This window comes from Blennius ocellaris, assembly GCF_963422515.1.
Source record: "Blennius ocellaris genome assembly, chromosome: 2".
Classification (NCBI taxonomy): domain Eukaryota; kingdom Metazoa; phylum Chordata; class Actinopteri; order Blenniiformes; family Blenniidae; genus Blennius; species Blennius ocellaris.
Genome location: NC_137651.1, coordinates 24793576 through 24820042, shown reverse-complemented (window position 1 = coordinate 24820042; position 26467 = coordinate 24793576). Strand labels below are relative to the sequence as shown.

Sequence of the window (26467 nt, the reverse complement as noted above, 5' to 3'; positions counted from 1 at the left end):
CAGTCCCAGGTGAATTATGCTAACTACTAACTACATTAACTAAACTAGCTCTTGTATTTGTAGGAATTAAAAAAGACCAAATTAATTGTGCATCATGTCTTTATTTGGTGGTGGTGGTGGTGGTCAGACCCCGAAGTGATGATGGCATATGGTGTCTCTGACAGCTCTGCCATTTGCGAGGAAACTCAGCGCAACACACAATATCTGCTATGACGTCAGGGCAAGGCTCCGGCTGGTGATGTTGCTAATGTACAGAGCGATTAAACTGTGGATGTGCATAATGGTCTCTGCAGTAAAACGGTACCGCTCAAAAAGGAAGGTGTCTGCAAATGCCAGTACATCTATGCGCAGTCTGATGAAGCGAATATTAAATTCTCGGCGAAGTAATGCTGCGCCTTCATCAATCGGATCATTATCAAAAGCACATTCCATATTGAGGGAATAAAGTTGACGTCTAATTTGCCTCGGGAATAAGGCACTGCAGAACTGTTTCGCCAAAACTCCCCGCTGAATGAGGAAATGAAATCCCGTGTCCGTCTGAAAGGGGGCGGAGCCAGAGCAAAACTCCGTGTTCACTGACAAAAACCTGCTCCCGACCAGGTTAGTTCTAGAGCGTCTGTTGCCCCGGTAACTGACCGGGAGTTGACGTTACACCGCTTCGTGAAACAGGCTTGAGTTACCCCGCTTCCTCCGGTTTGAGTTACCTCCCTTTGTGAAACGGAAAATCCCGCATTTCCCTCAACTCGGTGTTCAATAACCTGGGGTAATCCTTAAACCTGCTTCGTGAAACGGACCCCTGGAGGCTGTATTTCCTCCTCCCAGTCCCCCTAGTGGCCGAACCTTGTACTTGTACACCAGGCCAGTCTACAGGAGAACATGCTTAAACAATACAAAACACACAGCCTTGATTTCGTAACTGATCATCTCTAATATTATGTTTTCGTTTGCGTTCCTCCACCAGCAAGATGAACTCCACGGCATCACTTTTCATTTTGTGTGGTTTGAGGGGAACTTCAGCTCTCCATCCTATCACTCCATGGTAACTCACCCAGACAAACACACAAACAATATTATTTTCCACAAGGCATTTTTCTTGGAAAATGCAAAATCAACCGCAAACTGAAAGCACAGTCCATTTATGCAAGTATGCAGTTATATTTTTCTTTATGGCAAATGAGGCCATAAAGTTACTAATTTAGATTAAAAAACACTAAAGATTATGTTTCAATTATCCAATGATGAGTCTGATTTAAGATTATATTAACAATTTAAGTGCAGAGTTATTTCAGCCTGAACACTTCTACTATATCAGCGGCAGTAAAAGTCAAAAGCAGCCCATCATTTTCAGGAGAGGGTCTGAATGCCTGCTGCATCTCCGGTTAGGAATCGTCGGATGAGCTGCCAAACGCCATATTCTATTACAACCTGATAAAAATGGATGGGGCCGAGCAAGAGTCTGTTACACAAATACTTTGCCGTGAAGCCCATGAGATAAGAGGACCCCAACCAGAATGTGCTCACACTCCGGACTCCGGTGAAGTCTCGGGCAAAGTGACTGATGTTTGGCAGCTAATCAATGTACTTGATGGATGGAGAAACGAAGAGGGGATCCTGGGTGGAGCGTCAACTTAGCCTGGTGATGAATGGCTCGGTGGAAGCTATCTGGATGAATATACGACTCAGGGAAGGACTTTTAAAGGGAGGATACGCTGTACGTTGCAAAGATTTATGATAATGAATACGTGCCTGGTCCAGAATTATGCCAAAGTCTCAGGAAAGTGGGAACTCCTTAAGTCTTGGCTCCGATCATGATATAGCTTTTAAGGATCCCGACCGCATAAACAAAACCATAAAATAAGGTTATAGTTGGGGGGGGGGGGGGCTTGTGTGAAAGGGTGGAGTGATCTGTCTGACCTGTGTTGAAGGTCAAAAGGTGGAGTGGTTGCTATCGATCCATTGGCTCTCTGGAAGCATCGGCTGCCGGTGACAACGAGTTCACTTCTTCAGGCATTGATGCGTCGGTAAAGCCTGACTCTTTCCCTGATTGATGAGTATCTGCCTTCACACAAAGTTTTTTAATGTTTGTGGTACAATGAGTTGTTTTGTTGAGGTCACCACTGTATATATAGTAGGTCTATTATTTACTGTAATACTCTTTATTCTTTATTTTAAGATTTGAGTTTTGTCTTTTAGGCTTAGATTTTAATTATTCTTCTGCGTGCTTAGGATCTGATCGACTACAAGTTTGTGGGAATAAAATCAAACATATTGGATGTTGGTCTTCTCACAGATTGCAACTGGCAAACATGAAATCACCCAATTTAGTGCTTTTGTTTAATGATCGTGGATGACATACAACAGAATCATTTGTGAGTTCGTATCCCTGAAAAGGTTTGCATCCTTTGAGGCCCCGCTTACACGAACCCGGGTATTCATAAAAACTGTAATACGTCTCTGCACATTCACACATAAACACAGCTACGAGTCTCCGCAAATGATGATTTCTGAAAAGTCCGGCCACAGTGGAGAACTTGAAAAACTCGGTGTCTACGTTTGCATCTAAAGAGCGGTAGATTGACATTCATGTGACAATATTCAAATGCGACTAAAGCGTAGTCGGTGTCAGACTCGAGTTTCCAGTTTGACTGCTGTGATGAAAATGCAGTGAAAGCGGCGCTTCTTCTTTTCCTTTTTTTTTGGTTTTATATTCTAACGAGAGGAACTCAGCTTGTTTATCTGTCCAAACTAAAGAACTGTTTTGCTGAAAGTACAGGAAACAACTCGCATCAGTCGTGACATTGTGTATTTTCCAGGATTTTGATTGGCTCAGGAGAGAGCTGATTGGCATGCTTCTCATCACACTGCCCCCTACAGGATTGGCATGGTCATAGCCGCTCTGAACCAGGAAGTATCATATCTCTGCATGACAGCAGATTGAGGCCCCCCGCAGATTGAGGACCCCCCGCAGATTGAGGCCCCCCGGCAGAGTGCAGGTCCTCACTCTGCAGTGGAGGAAGCATCATGATTCTGGGCTGCCTTGTTGTTCTGGGACCCGGGCCGTGTGCCATTATGAAGGAATCCTGAATTCAGAAGTTTATCAGTGCATCCCATACGTCCATAAATCTGCTAGACGGCAGATCTGCTGCAGAATCACTTCAAACACAATCAGGGTCCAGGTCCCAAAGAACCCCAAAGAGATGTTATGGAACGAACTCAGAAAAATCCAGGTAGAAAAAAAAAATTGGGGCTTTTCATAAAATTGAGAGAGTTTTCCTCCCGTCAGTATGTGACCTGATCTGAATGTATGTACAAATATATACATCTTAACATGTGGAAACATTCTTGAGTCAATTTCTCAAAGGAGCCACCCGAATGGGAGTGAGCTGAATTCAATTGGGGGAAGGGTTTATTTCACTCTACGATACTTGCGCTTGGTTTCAGCCGCCGCTCCCACTGCACAGATTTGCTGATGAGCTGTTTTTACTCAAGCTGCCAGGGTAGACAAGAGAGCAAAAGTTCAGAGCACTCCACTCTCTGCTCCGGCTTGCTGCACTGTTCTTATCTTTCAGCTGTCATCTATTCGCCCGGCAGTCCTGCCCCCATGGCTCGGTCATCCCTCCATCCACGGTGGTGCGTGATCACGCCATCAGTTCAGAAAATTAATTCCAACTGTGTGTGTGTGTGTGTGTGTGTGTGTGTGTGTGTCTGTGTGTCTGTGTCTGTGTGATACCCTCTCATCCGTTCGGTACATTACTTCCTCTGATTCGTGAGGGTTAGGGTCTTCATCAGCGGCGCTCGGCAGCGCAGCTACAATATGACGAGTCAGCAGCTCAGGCGTCGCTTGGGCCAATTCCAGTGTAAATTAATTAAACTGGCACTCTGCCAAGACCTTTTCCACCACATGTATAGCTGTAAACTCCTGTATGCCTGCCTTTGTGAGGACCAAACAACATCAAGTTATTGGCATTGATGATAATGGGGGAATAAAACTGATCCCTTAGTTGAAGTGTGTAGGTTACCAGGTTCATTGTGTCTTTAAGGTGGGTTTTGAATATTTGGACAAATAAGCAGTTTCAGTCCTTCCAATAAATAGATGTGGCCCCTATTGACGTAATCAGACTTGATTGCTATATGCTGGGCGACTTCCACCAATCTGCTAATAAGATTAGGACCACTGACTGGTGGAGTGAATGACACTGATTGATTCTGAATGTTTGGTCTTGAAAGATAATTTGTTGAAGCAGGAATAATTTGCAAAAGTAAGGATTTAATCAAGTTTGACACCAGTGACGAGACCCACCTTGTGATTGCTTCACCAGAGGTTTGGGCCCCTGGGGGCTCTCGCCAAACATCAGTGCTTTGTCTGTTTGGATCATTTGAACTCTTTCTGCATATTTCAGAGGTATATACTGTATAATATGATGCCGTCTAGAATCTGACGCAAGGCTTGGGAACTGGGTTGTGCTGCTGGGTTTTTGTACTCCACAAGCGACGCCTTTTTCATGCACGCTTCCCCAGCTGCTGTTGGGAGTCTGCAGCATTTTGCTTTAATGGAAAACGGAGCAATTCAACAGTGTCAAAGCATCTCCAAAGAGCCAGTGTTAATGGTGACAGATACTATGAGCCGTCACAGACCTTGTGGGTTTCATGCCTCAACGGGTCAGGACTGTTGTACCGGTGTCCGTGGCGCCTATACGACCTTGGGAAAGGTGGAGAGAACTGATCCGTGTGGTGGAGAACCGTTCAGACCGGCTGGATTGTCGGTGATGCCCCCCTCCCCCCCCCCCTCCCATAGAATAACTGGAGAGGAGGAGGTGCAGCTGCAGGGAGAAGCCTTCTGCTGAATATAGGTGGGTTACTTATTAGTTCAGAAGGGGAGAAAAAAGCACGTCCATCACTTCTTGCGCGGCAGATGGAATTCCCCGCTGCCGTTTAATCGGAGCCTCCACTCCATGCTTGTCAGTCTGTATCAGCATCTTGGCTGAGCAGAGCAGCTTGAAGTGCCGGGCAGAGAGGCGGCCTCCATTTGCACGATCGGAGGGCGATGTGGGATGCGTCCTCTGGAGTGAAAAAAAAACCAAACTGCCCGCTGGTCTTGTTGTACAAAATACTTTCATCTCATCCGCAGTACGGTGGATGTATGTTGAAGCTTCATATCACTGACATGCACACTCTCCAGCAACGTTACAGTGAGCTCCCTCTATGAGGCCCAGCGAGGCAGGCGATGGTCGCGCTTCTTTCAAGGACGAGTGAGAGGGCTAATCTGTAGCTACTTGCCGATACCGAGTACCGGTACAAGTACTAATTAAATGCCATCAAGCCCAATTGTGTCGAAGCTACAACCTTCAACAGCCTTGAAGACTCCAGTGTGCCGCCACACGCCCCAGCTCACCGTTAATGACTATCAGTCAGACTGTAATCGTGTTTAGCACGTAGCACGTAGCATGTAGCACAGCAGTTATACTAATAAGACATCAGGTTAAGTCTCCTGGTCCAAATGTCACTGGTGATTAAGTTGCTGGTATCATACAAACTACCTTGTGATCACAGGGGGATTAATACATATTTATTCTACTTTAAGACCTACGAGTTTTCTGTGTGGAGCTGCTATTACCACAGCTCAGTTGTTCCAAACATGCAATCTTTGGGGTTGAATGTAGTTTTATTGTTCCCTAAGGTTTGTAGCCATAAACATTAAAAACACTTATGTAACTGCAATTTAAACATGTAATGAAACAAACTGAATGTTAGCTATAAACTCTCATTCTACATGCCTCCTCAGAATCCTTCGAAGGAAATAGAAAAAGGAACTGTGCCCGCCCCCCGATTGGCCGAAACATTACAGAGAAGCCAAACACTGGAAAACACAAATCTGCTCTCAAATGTAGATAATATTGATCCTTGATTCTGGTTTCTTTTCAAATGTGTAAAGATAAAGTTACAAGCTCCGATCAGGCCGAGGAGTTGAAACCATTGCGTTTCACCACAGCGACTTTAGAATATACCGAACTGATTTCAAAAGTGCATAAATAAATACAAGGAATATATGAGAGCAACCGTTATATGAAGCCAACAGCTTCACATTTCACAGAGTAGAAAGCCATCAGTCATGTTTAGCATGTAGCGTCGCTGGCGTGTGAGCCCAGAAACTCTTTAGCATGTAGCATGTAGCCTGGAAAGTGCAATAGAAAATGAAACTTGGACAATATCCGTCTCATGGTAAAAAAGCTGTGGTAGCCTTTTGCTGGCTTCTCCTCCTCCCACTGCGACCGGGCCGTGAGCTCTGGAGTCGAGTGCCTCCAGCTGAGAGGGCGGTCAAACCTCCGAGGCTGAAATACTGCCCCCGTGAACTCCAGAGCTGGACCTTTCCCAGCCGCCGCACATCCTCCAAGAGGTGAATATCTATGAAGACATGCAGCTGCAGGACAGAAAACCAGCTTTGGTAAAGCCGAGTGTACTTTTCTCGGAATGGTCTCCTCATGCTGAAAAAGAAAATGGCATGTCGGTCTTTGGACAGATGGGATGGAAACGGGGATTTGAAGGAGAAAGAGAGCAGATTGGGAGAAGTGTGGAGTCGAGATGCGGGGCTGTGTGCAGCAGAGTTTACAGTCAATTCCAATAAATCACAATATTCTGCAAAAAAAGCTGAAATCCCCCCCCCCGACAACAGCATGCCACTGATATAAACATGATACCCACAGTAAAGACATTGATTGAGAGGGAAAACAACTGATTTTATTGCATAAAAACTCAGAGATTCTATATTTTGAATGATAGCAAGTGGGAGACAATCAAGTCTTAACAATATAGATGCATCACAGCGCGCCACCTCTGCAGGGAAAACAATCAATAACATCTAATGACGCCAGGCTGCTGTGAGAGCTCCATCAGGTCCGCGTGAAGCAGCCATAAATCTGAGCTCCCAGTTTGTCACGTGCGGAAAAATATGTGTTATTAATAACTCAGAGAAACCTGAATGATAAAAGAAATCAGCCTGTGTGTAAAATTAGATGTTGAACTCCCAAGGCGGTCTGCTCTTGTTTTCTCTCAGACGGTGGAGGCGTGCAGATTTCACTACGAACGCAACAACACCGTTCAGAGTGGCGTCTTGAAGCCTCGCTTGCACAAAGTCAAACTTATTGCTTTTTGCTTTTTTTTTCATCGTGCAGAAGTTCAGCGCTAACCAACCAACCAGCCTCCGCCTATCTTGTAATTCCACTTTGCACCACAAGATGGTACAGTGAGTCGCTCCACTATTATTTGGGGGCAAAACAGGAATGGTGACTGAAGTGGGACAACTTTAACCTTATGGCGAGAAACAGCGGTGCAGTGGTTAGCACTGTCACCTCACAGTGAGCAGTTGTGGGTTCAAATACCAAACTGAGGATTACTGCGTGGCGTTTCCGGGTTCTCCCAGTGTGTGCAGAGGTTTCCTCCCACGGTCCAGAAACATGCATGTGAGGTCAACTGGTGGCTCTAAATTGCTCCGAGGTGTGAGTGTGCCGGCGCCCTGCAACGCTGCACAGGAAAAAGCGGCAAAGGTGATGGATGGATGGCGACTCAGTGCTGTGCCCTGGTGCACAGAAGTGGGACTACTTTAACCTTACATAGAGGTCCTTTAATCTTCTCCATGTCACCAGGCACTAAAGTGTCCCAAATGAATGCAACTGAGCTTTACGTGTGTTTTTTTGTATGGACTGAAATGATTTGACGCTGATCTGCACTAAAGTCAGGAGGAGGAGGTGGAGGTGGAGGAGGAGGAGGAGGAGGTCTGGGCATACAGAGCAGAGAGAAGAGGAGGGATCCTCCAGCAGCACCCAGGGTCTCCTGTGTATGGGTGTCAGCGGGCTGCGCTCCGCTCCGGGTGGACTGGCAGCGGGGCGGCGGAGCGACTCCGGACTCCGGCGCACGTCTCGGCCGGACGCGGCGGCGGCGGAGGCGGCGGCGGCGGCGGCGGCGCAGGGGGAAACCCGCAACTGACATCTCACAGGCAACCATGCCAGCGATCTGCAGTCAGTGAGGAGAGAGAAGGGGGAAGAAGAGACGGGCTATGGACATGCCGGAGGATGAGACGCTGCTGGAGAACCAGACGGAGCGGCACGGGCCGGAGCAGTCCAGCCCGGGGGCTGCGCGTCCCGCCTGGGCAGTCACGGCGCTGGCCAGCGTGCTGATCTTCACCACCGTGGTGGATGTCCTGGGAAACCTGCTGGTCATCCTGTCCGTGCTCAGAAACCGAAAACTACGGAATGCGGGTAAGACAAGAGCTTTTTTACGATATTTTTTGGTCTTTTGGTTTTCAAGATAACACACACATAATACACATACATGCGCACATTACACACACGTGAAGTAATTACACACAGAGGTGACAATGAATCAAGAGAATGCTGCCAAAGTGTTACATGGTGATGTCAGTGTGTTTGTGTGTGTTTGTGTGTGTGTGTGTGTGTGTGTGTGTGTGTGTGTGTGTGTGTGTGTGTGTGTGTGTGTGTGTGTGTGTGTGTGTGTGTGTGTGTGTGTGTGTGTGTGTGAGTGTGTTTTCTTGGTAGAATGAATGGGCAACACATTCCTGCAGAAATGAATGAGTTTTAATTCATAACCTCTCAGTCACTGACTTTCTGAATGAGTTGTTGTCAACAGTCTGCCTCAGCAACCCACCAGCCCAGACGACTGGATCTCACCATTTAGAACATGTTCAAGTGAAATCTTTGACATTTCGAAGACATTTTTTCTTAAAATCTGATCTGATCCTAACCTGAATCACAAGTTTAGACCCGATTCTAACACTACATGCCTTCATTGAACACGACTGAAGAAAAAGGTGAAACCTATAATGGTGATACCAAAGTCATGCAACCTTGGATGGACAGCATAGAAAACAATTGAGGAATTTGGGGGGGGGGGGGGGGGGGGGGGGTTGGTATATTGATGGCAACATTACCCTCCAGCAAGGTGTATGGTTTCCGAGCAAGGACTGCCCACTTCATTCATCCCACAGATCAATGATATACCAGCCTCCGGACTGCGATGGTCAATCCAGAGGTTGATACTCGTTCCTCTGCATACCTGAGTAGATTGTGGCAGTATTTCTGACTCATTGTCATGTGCGACTTCAACTCTGTGAGTGATTGTTGAATATTACTCTTAAAAATGTGCTGACATTGAGTGGAATCCGTGCAACCCTCCACTTTAGCCAGATTCCCAGTGTGCACGCTGGTTCGCAGCCTCACGGCATGATGATACCTCCAACCACACATGACCATCACAAGCACTGCAAGATTAGTAAAATAAGAGTTCAATCAATAAGAGGTGGGAGTTAAAGCTCACTGGAATTACCCCAAATTCTTAAATAACAGACTACAGATCGTTTTTCCATAATAAATGTTTTCAGACCTATACCTTTTCTGAAAACCTATACAGGTAAAAAACAAAAACAAAAACAAAACCGTGATGCCAATGTCAACATTGCAAATAGACAAAATGAGGGAAACATTTATCTGTGTTGCGGAAGAACCCTGTCACATTTCCTTAATATATAGGCATCCTAAGACTTCATCAATGTACGTTTATAGCTTAAAAACATCATGATTTTTCTATGTTTTTTTGGCAAACTGTTTCATTATTATATATAATTACCTCATGTTATATATTCCCTGTAGAAATGACCTCCACCGACACATGACACCAATAATTGATGGTTATCATGACTAAATGTCTTCATGGAATGATGGATTGTCTTTTTATTAATTCAGCTAATTATCTTTTTTTTTTTCTTTTTTTTTTTATTAATTTATGAGACCGAGTCATCTTTCTACACTTTAAGAGCCCCTGGAATACCGTAGCTGATTTCTGTGCAATACTCCCATTTTGTGTTATTTATAACTTCTAAAACGTGTCTTGTTGGACTTTTCTGAACTCTTTGGTCTAATGAGCTAATTGAAGTGAGCCCAGTCAACCAGAGCAGATTAGAAACAGGCATGGAGTTGCTCTGAAACTCCGAGGTCTCTGTAGGCCTTCGATCCAGAATAACTGATTTCCCTCAGAACGCCTCCAAAGTCATTTCAAAGACTTTAGGTATTGTGCAGCCCAGAGACCCGTGAGTCTTTAACTTCAGTTATCTGACTATATTTTTCTCCAAAGAAATGAGTCTGATCTTTTAACCTTCCTACTACCGGTCAATACAAACTTTATAGAACCTGCATTACGGTGCCATGGGGGAGAAGGTTTCATAATTATGGGTGAAATTGTACATTTTTTGTTAATCTTGCCACTGATCCATGAAACGGTAAAATGGCTGCAGACAGGAAAATTGATTTAATATTTCTGAACAGCCGGAGGCAAAGTGTGTGTGTGTGTGTGTGTGTGTGTGTGTGTGTGTGTGTGTGTGTGTGTGTGTGTGTACATATTCGTGCTCATATGGGATAATTTATGAGTCACTTCACTGAGTCACTGACTGTTTCCACTGAACTGTAAACGCCACATTCAGAAGTTGCTTTATTCCGAGTTGAATGTTCTTAAGCAAAGCTGTAACTTCTTCACAAGGAATCTGAGCTCTGTGGCCCCCCTACCCCACCCCCCATTTTCCTCTTGCCCCCCTCGGAGCCCGAGTCTCATGTTCTTACTCAACAGAGCAATGAAATATGGAGTTGAGAGCTCTATAAAAAGCTGGTGGCGAGTGAGCAGCCCCAAGACTGTAGCTTCCGCTCAGTGTCACCACGTTTCTGTCTTCTGTGTCCTCAATTCCGAGCAAAAGTACAGCAAAAGTACAGTACTGTGCAAAATGTTGAAGGCAGGTGTGGAAAAATTTTTTTTTAATGCAGTGAAGGAAAAGGTCTTCCGATGAGTGTTCGTCATGTGTGTTCATGGATTAACGGATAGAATGAAGGGATCCAGCCCAGTGGCTCTGTGTGAGAACAAACACTCGTCTTACTCTGCATTGGCTCAGTTGGTTGCAAAATTGGTTTGCAGGTTCCATTCCTGCCCTTGAAGTGCCCTTGAGCAAGACACTGAACCCCCCAAATGGTGCCCATTGGATGATGTAGCACTTTGCATGGCTGTCGCCTCCATTGGTGTTGGACGGCGATTGTGATTAACAGTTGTGAAGCTCTACGGCGACGGCTTCAAGCCATGAAAAGTGCTTTATTGTACCGGTGAAATCCGTTTGCCATTGAAGGGCCCATGAGCATAGCTGCTCTCGCTCAATATACCGTCGCTCTGTGGCGACGGTAAGTCTGAACACACTGCCTGAAAATGATCATTCACGTGTTTGATTTATACAAAATAGTTGAGAAAATTTACAAGTTGGCCTTATTTCAAAATGCTTCCCCTTCGATGGAAAATAGGGTGATATTTGAAGTGAATCTGCGGGAACTTCTCCAGCGACTGGAGGCCGCGGGCAGGAAGCCAGTCCATCAGCAGGCTGACTGAGACAATCACACACGCACACACACACACACACACTCAGGGGATCGAAAGAGGTACTCAGATTACCTGGAGAAAGCCTGAACAGGAACAGGAAGCGCATGTTAATTGCTCACAGGAAGCTCCTGGCCGAGAATCAAACCGGGGTTCTTGAGCTCATCGACGCGACAATGAATTAAAGTGAAAACGCCAAACACCCGTGCTCATAACAAAGGTGCTCCGGCCAACTGAAAATGCAACTTCTTTTTAAAAACGGCTTCCAAGGTTGGACTTTTTTGAAAACCCTCAGGTTCGGTCCCGTGGAGACGGCGGGAAAAACCACGGCCGAAGCAAATAGATCTTCTGCACATGCTCAGTAGATCGGCAATAACAATAATGGTGGCGTTCAGAGTGTCATGACTCCATATTGTCCTGGGTCTCAGTGGCTTTATAGTCGACAGTAACTGTGATAACAATCCGTGTGTGTGTGTGTGTGTGTGTGTGTGTGTGTGTGTGTGTGTGTGTGTGTGTGTGTGTGTGTGTGTGTGTGTGTGTGTGTGTGTGTGTGTGTGTGTGTGTGTTTTCATTACAAAAACAACTCGTGGCCCAATGTGCTAACTTACATGGTTTTTAGTGTTTCTGCCGTTTCTTTGTAAACAGACATCGTTTTCATGACGTTGCGGTGTAAACAACGCAAACCTTTTCTGAAACGAAAATGCAGAACGTTGTTCCACTGAAACATTGTAAACGAGGCTTAACATAACAGGTTTTCTGAGACCTGTACCAACCCGTCGAGTGGTTCACAGTAAGCTATCTGGGTTGTATTGAGATGTATTTATGAGGACGAACGGCTCTGAGGCTGTGCGGCATGGCGTTCTGCAGCATGGCAAAATCTTTGGAAATGAGAAAACGCGAAGACAGTCTTGATATTTCAATACGTTTCTGATTTAACTGGTGCAAAAGGTCAAAGGCTCCTGAAAAAAGATTACTGATGACCCTGATTGGCAGTGCGGTGAGCAGGTCGTCATCCTCACGGCACGGGAAATAGTTTCCATGCAAATATTCTAATAAGAAATGTCCGTTTAGATGGGCTGAAGGGAGAAGTGACGGACTAACATCAGAACGTCTGTAGCTGCTGAGACGCATCCAGGAGGAAGCATATCTGGTTCTCTTTCTCTCTGTGTGTCTCTCTCTCTCTCTCTCTCTCTCGCTCTCTCTCTCTCTCTCTCTCTCTATCGCTCTCTGCTGGGCAGCTTGTCATCACATGCATTTTTACTTTCTAGTTTGGTAACTGACAAAGGTTAATGTCTGTTTAAATGGCAACGATTTCAAGTGACAATGCAAAACATTTATTGCGTTTGAGTCGTAGGTTTAAATAACAACAGAGTCCAGAGACACTGACAAGGTCACCTTTTTTTTTCTTTCTTTTTTTTTTTTTTTAAAAACAACTCCCAAGTGGAACTTTTCACTCGCCAATTCAATGGGAATATGAAAGCGGCGGACTTCGCTGGTGCTCTCTGGCATAGCGGCGCGGCGCTGACACATGGCGTCACGTAGTACTCACCGGGTTGTGTCGGGGATCTTTAAAGTTCTCTGTGCAGTATCGAACTTGATGCTGCACACTGGTGCGTCATAGTTTTTTTTAGTTGGTGCACGTTCCTATACTACGGAGCCCCCGAAGGGACATGGAGGAAAACAAAAGAAAGAAGAGGAAAAAAACAAACTATGTCGGGATCTCGCAATAACTTTTGCTAGATCTCGCAAAAGCATGTCTTTTCGCTAAGCACTGCTTGAATGTCTTAACATTTTAGGCCGATTTCAAAATAAAACTCAATAAAACTCTAGTACGGGTGGGTGTCCTCCATTAGCTTTAGCTTCTCTCAACAACAGTGGGGGGTACGGTGTCTCTGAAAGGACAAGTTCAGTCAATCCCATACACGATGCACATATATATCAATATAGTTTTGCGAGATCCCGAGATTTTTTTTTTTTTTTCCTCTTCTTTTTTTTTTCTTTTTCTCCTTGTCACTTCAGGGCATCCGTACTATGCTACCGTGGCGCAAAAGATAAACTGCAAACATGTGAAAATTTAATTTGAAGCTGGTAATTCCTCACAGTCACTGCACATCAGATGACAGTTGACGTTACTGTAAATACTGGACGTTTCTCATTATGCAAATGAAAAAATAAACAAGGTGAACAGTTACTACGTCATTACTTTCAGAAGTTGTGTGACAATCATGACGCATTGTTTTTAGTATCGTCCCAACACTGGCGGGGACGGCGGCGCCTTCACAGCTGTGTGATACCATCTCGTCTGGAATTGTTTGAAACTCATTCTGACTTGATATGAGATCTCAGCTGCTCCACTCAGCAACAGCCGTGTTTTCACATCGCACGTCCATCTGCCTCGTTCTCGTATGAAGACATTCCTGTCTTTAAGTCTGCTGTATAAAGATGAGCTATTTGTCTTTTTGAAAAGGTCAAAACTTGTCTATCTAGGATTATCTTCAAATTGCCCTCGGAAAGGAGAATATATTAGCATGTGACATACAGTAATTTGCAATACTTCCTGTACAGTCTCTTCATTACTGAACACTGGGCAGCACTCTTATAGCCAGGGTCACCGTCCAGCAAGTCTTCAGCTGCTTTTTCTATTTAATGGGTAATAATGAGTACCGGTATTTCTCTTTTCTCTGTTAAAAGCACCAACAAATGACTGTCGTATTTGGAGCTTTATAAATAAAGTTGAATTGAATTAAAATAAGAGACTGACTTAACATTTTCTAAGTAAACCCAGTTAGGTGACGACAAACTCCATCGTCTGTGTCCACAGCTGTTCCACAGATGTGCGGAGCAGAAAAGGTTGACACCAAAAAGTGACTGGATGGATGGATGGATGGATGGATGGATGGATGGATGGAAGAACTGTGAATAGAACAAATACAGTAGCTGCAGGCTTGTTTACAGTAAATCACTGCGATACGCAGCATCACATGTTTCAAGTCTCGACAAGTCAACTTTCTACTTTAAAGTTTGTGCCGTTTTTCCCAGACCTTTTTATTTACTATTCTGAACACACTTTCATACACCGCTGTGAACAAAAAAGAAAATTAATTGAAATATCAGCTTAAAGCAGTTTGCTGTGGTTCATCACTGCTCAGACAAGCCGGCCGGCGCCTCCTTCGTGTTTCGGTGCGATTAAGTTTGGTGTTTTTCAGCCCGTTGAAATTTGTAATTCAATGATTGCTGCGGCAAAAATTAGAACAGCTCCTCCCATTCATTGACTAAAAAATGGCGAGGAATACTAACCCTGAGGTGGAATACGTTCTGAATGAATTGATATGTCTGTTATTTGATAGAATAATTCCGGATGCCTTCACATACCTGCGCTTCTCGCTGAAATTGCCCTTCGGAGTGTGAAAAGTTGAAGAGAGAATCAGCCAAAGTTTCCAGTGTGACCCAGTTGTGAGTTTGCTCGTGAAGGATTATTATTCAGCACCGGCTGCAGGGGAGTGGGGGGGGGGGGAGTAACGCACGTTCCATTCTGAAACTTGTAGATTGAATGGATCGCGTTTTCTTTTTCTTTGGCATTTTTCTGCGGCGCGTTCTAATTGTGTTGTTCGTCCAAAAACAAATTACTTTGAAACCCGGAGAGCGGTGGGGCCTCTGCTGTCACCTCGTGTTTCAGTCGGTTGAATTACAGCAGGCAGTGAGACGCTGAATGGCTGAAACGGAGAAGCGCTTTGAGAAATGGAGGAATTCATTACACATTTATTTATACAGAATCAGAGTCATTAGCCATGTCTTTGTAGATCCCTTTTAAATGAGATATACAGAAGGAAAGAGGGGGGGTAAAGCAGATTACTCAGTAAGAAATAAGTGAGGCAGCTGCTTTATGCTCGGTCCGGTTTAGGTTAGATGATGATAAGAGAACAACAAAAACCTAGAAAGTATTCATTTTGTTGGCCTTTATGAATAAAGTAGGATAAGTCGAGTTCAGTGCAGGTCTTCCACCACTCCCAGCTAAACATTCAGTGTAATAACCAGGAAAAAAAAATCTATTTAGTCAAATAGCAGCGTTTAAAAGTAGAGAATTGGCGTCTCTGAAACTGGAAGCTGTAAAGGATCCATGTGTGAACTGTTCTTCAAGATGTAAATAAATTAGTTCAGTTCATTCATTCAGTCTGTTTGTTTTATTAACATAACATTTCAGTAATCGTCTGCTCAGACAGGTAGGCTTCTTTTCAAGTTATCTTTTTGACACATTAGGGTGGTTTTCTCCCGTCTTCATCAGAAACGTGATGCGATGGCGGTGGAAGATATTTATCTTGCTGGTGCTCTGGGGGAGCTCCATCTTCCGGTGACGTTCTGAGGAATTTAGGGATCTCTCGTTCATTTTCTACTGTAACGCCGCCAATATGCGCACCGCACACGTAACAGTCTAACACATACAGTAAACGCTCCGCTATTCAAAACAATATGTGACACAAATCAGTGCATCAGTAATTGTTTTCCTTTAGATTTTTATTTTCTTAAATTTTTTTTGCAAAAAGCCTCCATGTTTCATTACTATTAGTAAGTTACCAGTCACCAGGAAAAATTCGTAATAACAGGTAGTAAGTTCCGAGGTTAATGCATGCACTGCAGCGATTGGCTGAATCGCATCACACTGCTTTTTAGTTTAAAACAATAAATAAATACATGTTTTATTGGTATTGGTATTTATTGACTAACCAGACAACAAATTATAATCTTCACACAAAAAAAAAAATCACATTTCTTGGGGGTGCTATGGGGGGAGCTTTGGCTCTCGTAGGGGGCGCTGCAACACACCCATTCCCTCCTGGCGAAAAGAAAGACGTGTCTTAATATCAGCTGAGCTCATCGGTGATCAGCTTGTTACCTTTGACAGATCAGCCACGCCCCCTGCTGTGCGTCCGCCCAATCAGGACGCTGCTCCAGGTGTGAGACCTCATGTAGACTCTCAGGTCCCTCCCCTGCCTCCAATGTCCAGCTGGTCAGTGTGTTTGGCTGTTTGCAGACGTCCGTTACAAACAGATTGTGTGTTTTCAGCCCCCACAGTGAAAGAAACTGCATTTATAACTATTTCTTCGATCCATTCTGACAAAATTAGTGATTTCATGTAATTCTACTTAAAACCTCCACCAAACGGTGTTCTGTCTGGGAGGCCGCATTGATTTTACGACTTTACTTAAAGGATGATGATGTGAACAGATTTATAGACCAAAAGGGATCTTTTTCTTGTTGCCTCAGAGATTAATTGCCTCCGCACCACACACATTAATCTCACAGAACACTCCGGCTTCCTCCCACCATGCAAAGAACTGCTTTGGGCCGTCGGTGGCTGTAAATTACTCAGGATGTTAGTGGGTGTACATTAACCCCGCGATGGACCAGACCTGTGACCAGGATGAAATCCCCGTTCACTTAGCGGAGACAATTTAGTTTTTACAAAGTGAATAAAGAAGCTACAAGAGGACTGAGCATTATTGTTTCTCTCCTCTGTGGCTTTTACTTTTTTTTGTTGTGGCTACATGGATTATTATGGGTACATTTGCTCCGTACTGTCACTTGAAGTTCCGTTAAATTAACTGCTAACTCTAAATCGGGAGTAAATGGTTGTGTGGTGATTTTATTAAGGTCTGGAAACTTGTCCAATCTCCACCCAGTATCGGTCCCAGTATCAGTCCCAGTATCGGCCCCAGTATCAGTCCCAATATCAGTCCCAGTGTCAGTCCCAGTATCGGCCCCAGTATCAGTCCCAATATCAGTCCCAGTATCAGTCCCAGTATCGGTCCCAGTATCGGCCCCAGTATCAGTCCCAATATCAGTCCCAGTATCAGTCCCAGTATCGGCCCCAGTATCAGTCCCAATATCAGTCCCAGTATCAGTCCCAATATCGGTCCCAGTATCAGTCCCAGTATCAGTCCCAGTATCAGTCCCAGTGTGCTTCAGCTCCACAGACTGACGGCCTAATGTTTAAAAATTGCTCTAAAAGTGAGAAGAAGAAAAACGTTCATGCAAACCAATTGAATGGACAACAAAGCTCAATAATATTTTGAGAAACATCTTTTCATTACTTCAGGTCCCATTTGAAGAACAACGTTTCCATCACATTTTTTTGGCATTTTTGTCTCAGAAATGTTTTCTATTTAAACAGAAATGTAAAGAAAACGCTGCTTGTTTACGCGTCAGAAACACGAAACAAGATGTAGTTAGCATGTCTGGGCCACGAGTTGGTGCTTTTGGTTGTTTTTTTCAATGAAAGCACACACACACACACACACACACACACACACGAATGAACAATACTTTATAATTAACACCAATGGTGAACACATAAACATTCGCATGGACAGACGGTGAAGTTGTATTATTATTACGGCCAACTCTCCACTACAAAACCACGATATCGATAAACTATGGCCGTGATGTGCAAGACCAGTAGCAGCGTCCACGAGGAGACGACCAACAAGCGTTTTCACCAACATGCATTTCCAAAAAGTTGCGTTTTCAGTGGCTCCGCCCACTATTGTCATACAAACGGAGCAGAAAAACTCAACTTCGCTGTGTAAACTTACTGAGGGTTCTGTGCGAGCAGCTCCAAACCATCAGCAGTCCCACGACGCTGCTCATTCTTCACCTCACGGATCCCAGCGCCTCTGTATGATTCATATCTGAACCGCAGTTTACCGGCGGAGTGAAAGTACCTCAGTACGAAGCACGTCCACGTGTTTCCAGAGGAGCTCTGGCACGCTGTCGGGTTCACCAGCGGGGCGCTGACATCCCTGCTCGCCTCTAAATCAGGATCCATTTATTCTAGTCCCAGATCCTGGACGTGGCTGCGTACGGTTGTCTTCACTTCATCGTGTGCACGCTGTGATATAGAAGAATACACTGCATACCCGCGTGTCAGACCAAGACAAACTGTCGGTTGTTATAAACTGCAAGACCAGGCAGGGTCCTGCTGTGAGTGTGCAGCTGGAGGGGGCGTTTCAGGGGTCGCGAAATGCCAACATTTTTTACCGAGCACTGGTCCAGTAATCATGAAGTTTTTACTGGACATTTTTTTACTTTTACTTTTTCTCTCTATATATGAGGCTGTGATAAACTCGTCTCCACAGTAAAGTATGAAATGTAGGAATGGTTGCATGTTTTCTCTCAAAAGACAACTTGAGGTTAATATAAGGTCCGAAAAGCAAATCATTTTTGTTCCATTTGGACAACGTTGGGGTCTGCGTGACGCCATCGCCTCATAATAAACTAGTTCTGTCTTTAAAAGTTCAGAATCACTTTATTAATCCCTGGAGAAATTCTTTAGCAACGCAGCACCAACAGAATGTTTCCAGCTCCAATGCAGCTCCAACCATTGGGGCCACCTTCAGGGAGTTTAGCGTGGAGTAATACGCAACTTCACGGAGGTGTGAATCGCCAGCTGGCAGTGTGGAGCGCCACTTCTCTGGACAGAAGCTTTGCAAACATCCACGTTGATGCGTTGCAGTGTTTTGAGCATAAAATACAAACAGCGAGCATGTTGTCATGAGAAGTTGGATAGCCACGATGCTACTTCCCTAGCATTCTCGCTGGCTGCACACTGTAGAATGGATTTCCTGACTCATTACGCCTCCGTTCAGGAAATCCATTCCACATTTGAGTTATTTCAGCAGACAGTGAAGCAGACGAGGCTTTATGGATCTTAAATCTCCGCAGAGTGGATCGGAAAACAACGTCAAAATATTGCAAAAAAAAACCAAACTAGCCCATTGAGGCAAGGTGGGTAGATGATTCAGTTGCCCGAGCAAAGCTTTTAATGGCCCCAGATGTTCAGACAAGCCTTCATGTCGAGCTCTGAGAGCGATCAATGAACGATTCGGACATGAGACCGGTTTTAAGAGGATATTAACTGGAATCAAGGACATTTTTATGGGCCATGACCGACTGTCCGACGTATTTCGCCATCACTGGAGCTTATCTGCAAACATCTCTACACATGAAACAAACCTGGTGTTTAACTTTTACATGAAACACTACAGACCCACTTAGACCTTGGCGAGAAATCAACATTAGCCTTTAAACGTGTTTTTATTCATTCTCGGTCTTGAAATGTGATCCGATCTAAGTCGAAGATCTAACATCTGTAGAACAAACAAAAACACCCGGCCTTTGGAAAAGGAAATGGATTTAATTACTGCTTGAGAGTGTTATTCAAAATAATGAAACGTAATACTTCAATACAAATCGCTTAATTAAAAAGTCATTATGAAAAATGACTTACTTGAGAGAGTAACAGGTCTTTAACTCGCTGTATTAGTGTTGGAATATATTGTCCATTCAGTGACTGAGTGGAGGAAGAGGCTCTGTTATCTGGATATTAGTTGAAGTAAAATCAGTTAATATGAGGAAGAGGCAATAAAGTGGTTGTACCATTTTAAAGAAATCCATGTGAGAGCTAAAGACAACAAAAACAAAACTTGTGGGATGAGCTCGCGACACGCAGACAGTAGCAGACACTTCCTGAATCTTAAGAGGACGCTCGTGTTTATTTTATAATTTTGGATTGCTAATGACTCACAGTTACTGCGAATACAGGCTGTACTCACAGCGGGACACACTTCTCTTTGCTACCAGCAGGACTGAGTCTGTTCAGGCTTAATGAGGAACTCCACCTCCAGTGGAGTGGAATTCTTTTTTTTTTAAAGTTTTATTTTTTTATTGGGAACAGATAAAACAGGTATAACATGATATTACATCTTACATTCCCAGGTTTTTAAATATGCATACAACATAAACTGCAAAACACAATATGCATATATAGTTGTATAAAAACAAAGTAAATAAACAAACAGAAAATAGACATTGTTCCATATCTACATTGTTTTAGGGATAACATTAGTGAGTCACATCTTAAAAGGAGTTACGTTGTTGTCATAAACCTTCTCCATGGTCTCCAAAACTTTTAAAATTCTTCATGCTCCAATCTTACAGCATATGTAAGTTTTTCCATGGTATATATATCTTGAACAATACAAATCCAGTCATCATTGGTTGGAATATTGCCACATAGTCATTTCCTCGTAATTGATTTCTTTGCAGCCACCAGTAGAACATTATGCAGATATTTATTCACATTTCCTATCGTCTGCACCGGTCAGTGGAGTGAAATTCTAACTGATGCTAAAGCTAAGAGCGGCACACGCAGCCTGATTTAGGCTCCATTTACAACCAAAACGAGTGTATCTGAACAACTTTCTTCACTTTTTTTTTTTTTTTTTTGGGGGGGGGGTCTGTTTACATGACGCCGGTGGTCGGATCCACTGCATCTGTGACTGTTTTTCACCGGAGCCCAAAGTGCAACGATTCTTTCACGGTCGCTGCTCCGTCCTGTAGAGCAGTGTTTTTCAACCTTTTTTGAGCCAAGGCACACTTTTTTCTTTGGAAAAATCTCAAGGCACACCACCACCCGAAAATGTTCAAATGTGAAACTCTGTAGCCTATATAAACAATATAAAGTCATTGTCATCAATGCTTTATCAACAGGAATCAAATAAATACAGAAAAAAGTATTTCCCAATTTCTTTTTTAAAATTTTTACTCACTCAGTGTGAAACTGTTTGGATGAACACAGAGCTGATATCCTGGCAGGAATAGAAGACAGACAAACACCAACATGTCTAGTTCGGACTTCAAATCCTCCCTTTTCAAAAACTTCTCCATCACTGTCACTGACACAGTACTTTGATACAAGATGGGAGCAGCCGCAGGTGGTGGTGATTAACCAGACTGGCGTCTTTCAGTTTCGATTTCAATGGCAAAGTTCTGTGCTGCCATCTATTGGAGAAGAGTATTTATACATGATTACTCTGCAACACACTGCTCTCACAGCTGACAACGGCTGTGAGAGCAAATGGGTTTTTTTTTTTAGAAAAAAATTTGATATTGGATCATTTCCCACGGCACACCTGACTATATCTTGCGGAAACACCAGTGTGCCGCGGCACAGTGGTTGAAAAACACTGCTGTAGAGACTGATGGAGGCGGAGCCTCTCACTAAACATGAACATCTGACCTTGTGCTACAACTGGTCCAAAACTGCAGCAGCCCGGCTTTATACTAGTTTGGATAGGCGACAACACATCCCACCTGTCCTGGCTTCCCTCTGCCGCCTCCCTGTCTGTTTTAGAATTTATTTTAAAATTACTTTTAAAACTCTTCGTGGCCTGGCGCCAGGTTATATTACTGACCTGGTGACTCAATACAAACCTGCTCGCAGCTGTCGATCGCTTCTGGATCCCTTTTGGTCGTCCCAAACTCAAAACTTAAATCTGACGTCCACAGAGTGATGAAATGCCCCTTCATGTAAATAGATTGCACTTTTATTTTTTTGTGATTGACTGGGACTATCACCATGAGTGACACCGCGCGCCAACACAAGTATTCACATTTTGGGTTTTACACACTTTAAGCTGCTTATGAAACAACAATCTGCTGGAAGCTGCATCACTTCTGTGTTCAGTTGTTTGCCATGGTGTGATTGAGTCCAGAGTAAAAAAAAAAAAAAAAAACGCAGTAAGTGAATGTTTTGTGGTACGGCAGAAACTATCTTAGGCCCCATCTACAAGAGAAAACACAAAGGTTTCATTGTATTTCTGTCGGTTTTGCCGGTATTCTCGCCGTCACCTTGTGTACTCGTTTCAAAAAGTTGTGTTTGTAGTTGCTCTGAGCTCCGTTGTCATTTAAACCACAACCAAGACACAACAGAAGTTTATCGTTTTTTTCCGGGCCCCCTCGCTTGAAAACACAAACAACAGTATCCTTTTTTTTTTTTTCTTTCCGATAAGTACCTTTTTTTCACTGCCAACTCCATAAAATGATTGTTTCTAAACAACAAAAGCTGCTCCACATCATCGCAGGTTTTGCTCATGAATCTCTATGTTGTTTCCCATGTGCAAGCAGAGAAATGAAAGACAAACAGATACTAACTCCAGCCCTCTGAGTGATTCGGCCCCAGCTGGTCCCAGTGCTGCTCAGCTGAATATCAGTAATGAACGTCTCTCACCCATTCACATGACTTCAGGTCTGCGATCACACTCGAATGTGGGTTAGACGCCCCCACCAGCTTGAGAAACGCTCATGTTGGTGCAGAAAAGCCTGCATATGCAATTTTATTGGATGCAGAATGAGTCATCAGTCATTAGTCACTGCTTTACTGGAAAAAGAAAGTTTGAAAAAAAACAAAAAGAAGTTTTAAACAAAACAAAAAATGACTCCAGACACAATTAAACAAAACTGAAGACATGTATTTGACTTCCAACAAGGACAAGTAGCGACGACGGAGCCAGGTCCCCACGACTCTGCAGAACATCTCAGCCTTTCCAATTTCAGTCGATTGTTGACAGCTTAGCATAAAGTCGAAGGCCAAAGCCAGCGAGAGCTGAACTCTTTGGATGATGTCATTGTTTTGGATCCGCCTCATGCGGCGCTGCTGCTCAAGAGTAAAGGCCAAATCATGCATTTGCATGCATGTTGCTTCATGACACACCTCATCTCTCTCACAACCCGGAGCTCCGTGACTCCCTGTGTGCCGCGTTCATTTGTTTCAATAAAGATCACTCCGCTCCCCGCCGAGCGTCTGCGCCAGCGTGCAATCCACGATTTGTAATATCAGTGTGCTGGATGTAAATCAAAGGTTTGATGTGATTCTCCGTGGTGTCGGCCAGAGAGGATTCTACACAGATCAGCTGTGATGTTGTGAACAGTGACGGGTGGAAAAGAATGGCACTGATCATCTCTTTATCCTGGAGGGTGGGACACGGTAACTGGGCATTCTGTCCTCAAAATCGATGGATTTCAGGCAGAGGAAAGGGCGAGAGGAAAGGTTTGCATGGATCTGTCATGGACCGACCGATCGGGTCAGGAGCTCCAAACTTGCAGCACATGTGCGAGGTCAAAGGTCAAACGTGGTTCGAGGAAGTAAGTGGTTTCAGTAGAGAAATCCAGCATTCATATTGCTATCAGGGATGCAGTACCAGTATCCGGTCCGATACCACGTAGTGTACTTGTACTTATGAAAGTCCCCTGATACAAGCCAGCGAGTATTACTGAGAAAGTACTTTAATAAACTCAGGAGGGAATTCACTACAGCATTGCTCCATAAAGAGAACAATATTAATAGAATATTTAAATATCACTGAGGAAAGATACAATAATGACTTAGAACATCGACAAGGTTTAACAGTGAGTAACTCGATCTGTACATTTATAACTAACTATCTAACTCACTCACGCTCCTCATCTCCACCGCTCCAGCTCTCTTCCTCTCCACCTCTCCTCATCTCCACCTCTCCTCATCTCCAGCTCTCCAGCTCTTCTCCCACCGCTCCACCTCTCCTCTTCTCCACCTCTCCTCATCTCCACCTCTCCAGCTCTCTTCCTCTCCTCCGCTCCACCTCTCCTCATCTGCACCTCTCCAGCTCTCTTCCTCTCCTCCGCTCCACCTCTCCTCATCTCCACCTCTCCAGCTCTCTTCCTCTCCTCCGCTCCACCTCTCCTCATATCCACCTCTCCAGCTCTCTTCCTCTCCATCTCTCCTCATCTCCACCTCTCCTCATCTCCACCTCTCCTCATCTCCAGCTCTCCAGCTCTTCTCCCACCGCTCCACCTCTCCTCTTCTCCACCTCTCCTCATCTCCACCTCTCCAGCTCTCTTCCTCTCCTCCGCTCCACCTCTCCTCATCTCCACCTCTCCAGCTCTCTTCCTCTCCTCCGCTCCACCTCTCCTCATCTCCACCTCTCCAGCTCTCTTCCTCTCCTCCGCTCCACCTCTCCTCATATCCACCTCTCCAGCTCTCTTCCTCTCCATCTCTCCTCATCTCCACCTCTCCTCATCTCCAGCTCTCCAGCTCTTCTCCCACCGCTCCACCTCTCCTCTTCTCCACCTTTCCTCATCTCCAGGTCTCCTCCTCTCCAACTCTCCTCCTCTCCATCTCTCCTCCTCTCCACCTCTCCAGCTCTCCACCTCTCCTCATTTCCACCTCTCCTCCTCTCCAGCTCTCCACCTCTCCTCATCTCCACCTCTCCTCATTTCCAGGTCTCCACCTCTCCTCATCTCCAGCTCTCCACCTCTCCTCCTCTCCACCTCTCCTCATCTCCACCTCTCCACCTCTCCTCATTTCCAGGTCTCCAACTCTCCTCATCTCCAGCTCTCCAGCTCTCCTCATTTACACCTCTCCTCCTCTCCACCTCTCCTCATCTCCAGCTCTCCACCTCTCCTCATCTCCACCTCTCCTCATTTCCAGGTCTCCACCTCTCCTCATCTCTACCTCTCCACCTCTCCTCCTCTCCACCTCTCCTCATTTCCAGCTCTCCTTCCGCCGCTCCACCTCTCCTCCTCTCCACCTCTCCTCATCGCCACCTCTCCAGCTCTCTTCCTCTCCACCTCTCCTCATCTCCAGTTCTCCACCTCTCCAGCTCTCTTCCTCTCCACCTCTCCTCATCTCCAGCTCTCCTCCCACCACTCCACCTCTCCAGTTCTCCACCTCTCCACCTCACCAACTCAAACTGGCCTATTTTGTGAAAAAAATTTTGAAAAATTGTCGAGGAAGAATCTTGTCAAGAATCTTGACGTGGTTAGTATTTCCCTTCGAGGCTGTTGTTGCAGGCGGGAGTGTGACTCTGAGAAGTTTTTCCATAAGAGAATGTGTTCGTCGCTGGATTGATGTCTCAGATAGACATTAGCCACATAATGAGGAAGATTTGTTTTAGAACTGGCAGGCGAAAGCAAATATGGAGGAATTATGTTGAACCTCCATTAATTCTTGCTATTGCAGTTTCCCGGGGAGAATGATGAATGATGAGTGCGCTCACACTTGGATGAACTCTGATGTGACGCTGCTGTCAGCGCGGTTCATTTGTCGAGGTATGAAAGCCACCGCTTGAATTCTTTTGTGCATCAAAGGCACAGTACTTGACTAGTAGTTCTCAGCGCGCCACAAAGACAGTCTCATTGAAGGGGGAACGCGGCGCGGACTGAAGACGAGCAAGCTAACATCAGATCTCCACGTCCTTGCTGCAGATCTTTGTTAATGTGCCCAAACAAAGACGTTCCTGCAGCTATTTTCACTCTTTTATACTTTAAACTCACAAGTGGTAAAATATACAAGGAGGATATGAAAGTTGTCTTGCATAATATAAGTTATGATAACTTTCCGTATGACATTAAAAATTTAGCATGCACTCAAAGGAATACAGTCCGTGGGGCTTCTCTTCTTCTTTGGTGACGATGGCGATGGGGCGCAGCGTTGAACAGATTCCAGTCCGTCCAAAAAGGAGCTGTTTGAATTTCAGCATCACCTTCAAGGACGTCCTGCATAGGACATGTGGACAGGATGATTAGTGGATGACCTGCGATCTCAGAGTCGCACCTCCCTGCCGTACAAGCATCTGATTGGACCATTTTATTTTAATCTGTCTCTCACAGGTCATCTGTGTCAGCGCAGTACTTCATAGTCGAGGCTGGGAAATACTTTTAGACTGAAAATTTTCAACCTTGAATATTGTTGAAGGCTTGACTGGTACTTTGCTGTTTTTTCAGTTTCACATCATTTGAACGTCATTTACGGTGTGAAAAAGTTTTCAAAATTATTAGATTGAACAAAATCACATATTTCATGGTCTGAAATAGAAATATGTCTGAATGGAAAATATTTCTAAGTGGTTGTAAAATCCCATTCGTTACTACTGACTCACCATGTGATGTTAGTTATTTACAAAAAAAGCTGTCTGAACATGCCCAGACTGCCCGTCATCATTTGTTTTATGGTTCTCTGATTAAATTTAGATTTTATCAGATTTTTGCAAATAAAAATACACAAAAATTCACATTAGACAATATTGTGAAAAGTGCTGTTGTGCGACTGCTGCACAATACCCACTTGGTCATATATCTTTACAGCCTTTAAATATACATTCATCCATCTTTTATAACCACTTTGAACCACTTTATCCAAGTCGGGGTTGAAGCCCTTCAAAAAAAGACCGGGTATGAT

General features: G+C 44.5%; 2 protein-coding genes across 2 annotated transcripts in view; one reads left to right on the top strand and one right to left on the bottom strand.

Annotated features, from left to right (window-relative positions):
- The window catches only part of linc.pou2af1 (lnc RNA pou2af1), a gene marked incomplete at its 5' end in the record, with an annotated part of 28850 nt that extends 24498 nt beyond the window's left edge, over positions 1-4352 (bottom strand). The window contains one exon of the mRNA XM_080510910.1: positions 4301-4352. Within this exon, the coding sequence (XP_080367036.1) occupies positions 4301-4352 (52 nt within the window). The remainder of the gene's footprint in view (positions 1-4300) is intronic.
- Positions 4353-8056: 3704 nt separating this feature from the next.
- Positions 8057-26467, top strand: part of LOC308140927 (melatonin receptor type 1B-B-like) — a gene marked incomplete at both ends in the record, with an annotated part of 70571 nt that continues 52160 nt past the window's right edge. Inside the window, one exon of the mRNA XM_080510899.1 lies at positions 8057-8252. Within this exon, the coding sequence (XP_080367025.1) occupies positions 8057-8252 (196 nt within the window). The remainder of the gene's footprint in view (positions 8253-26467) is intronic.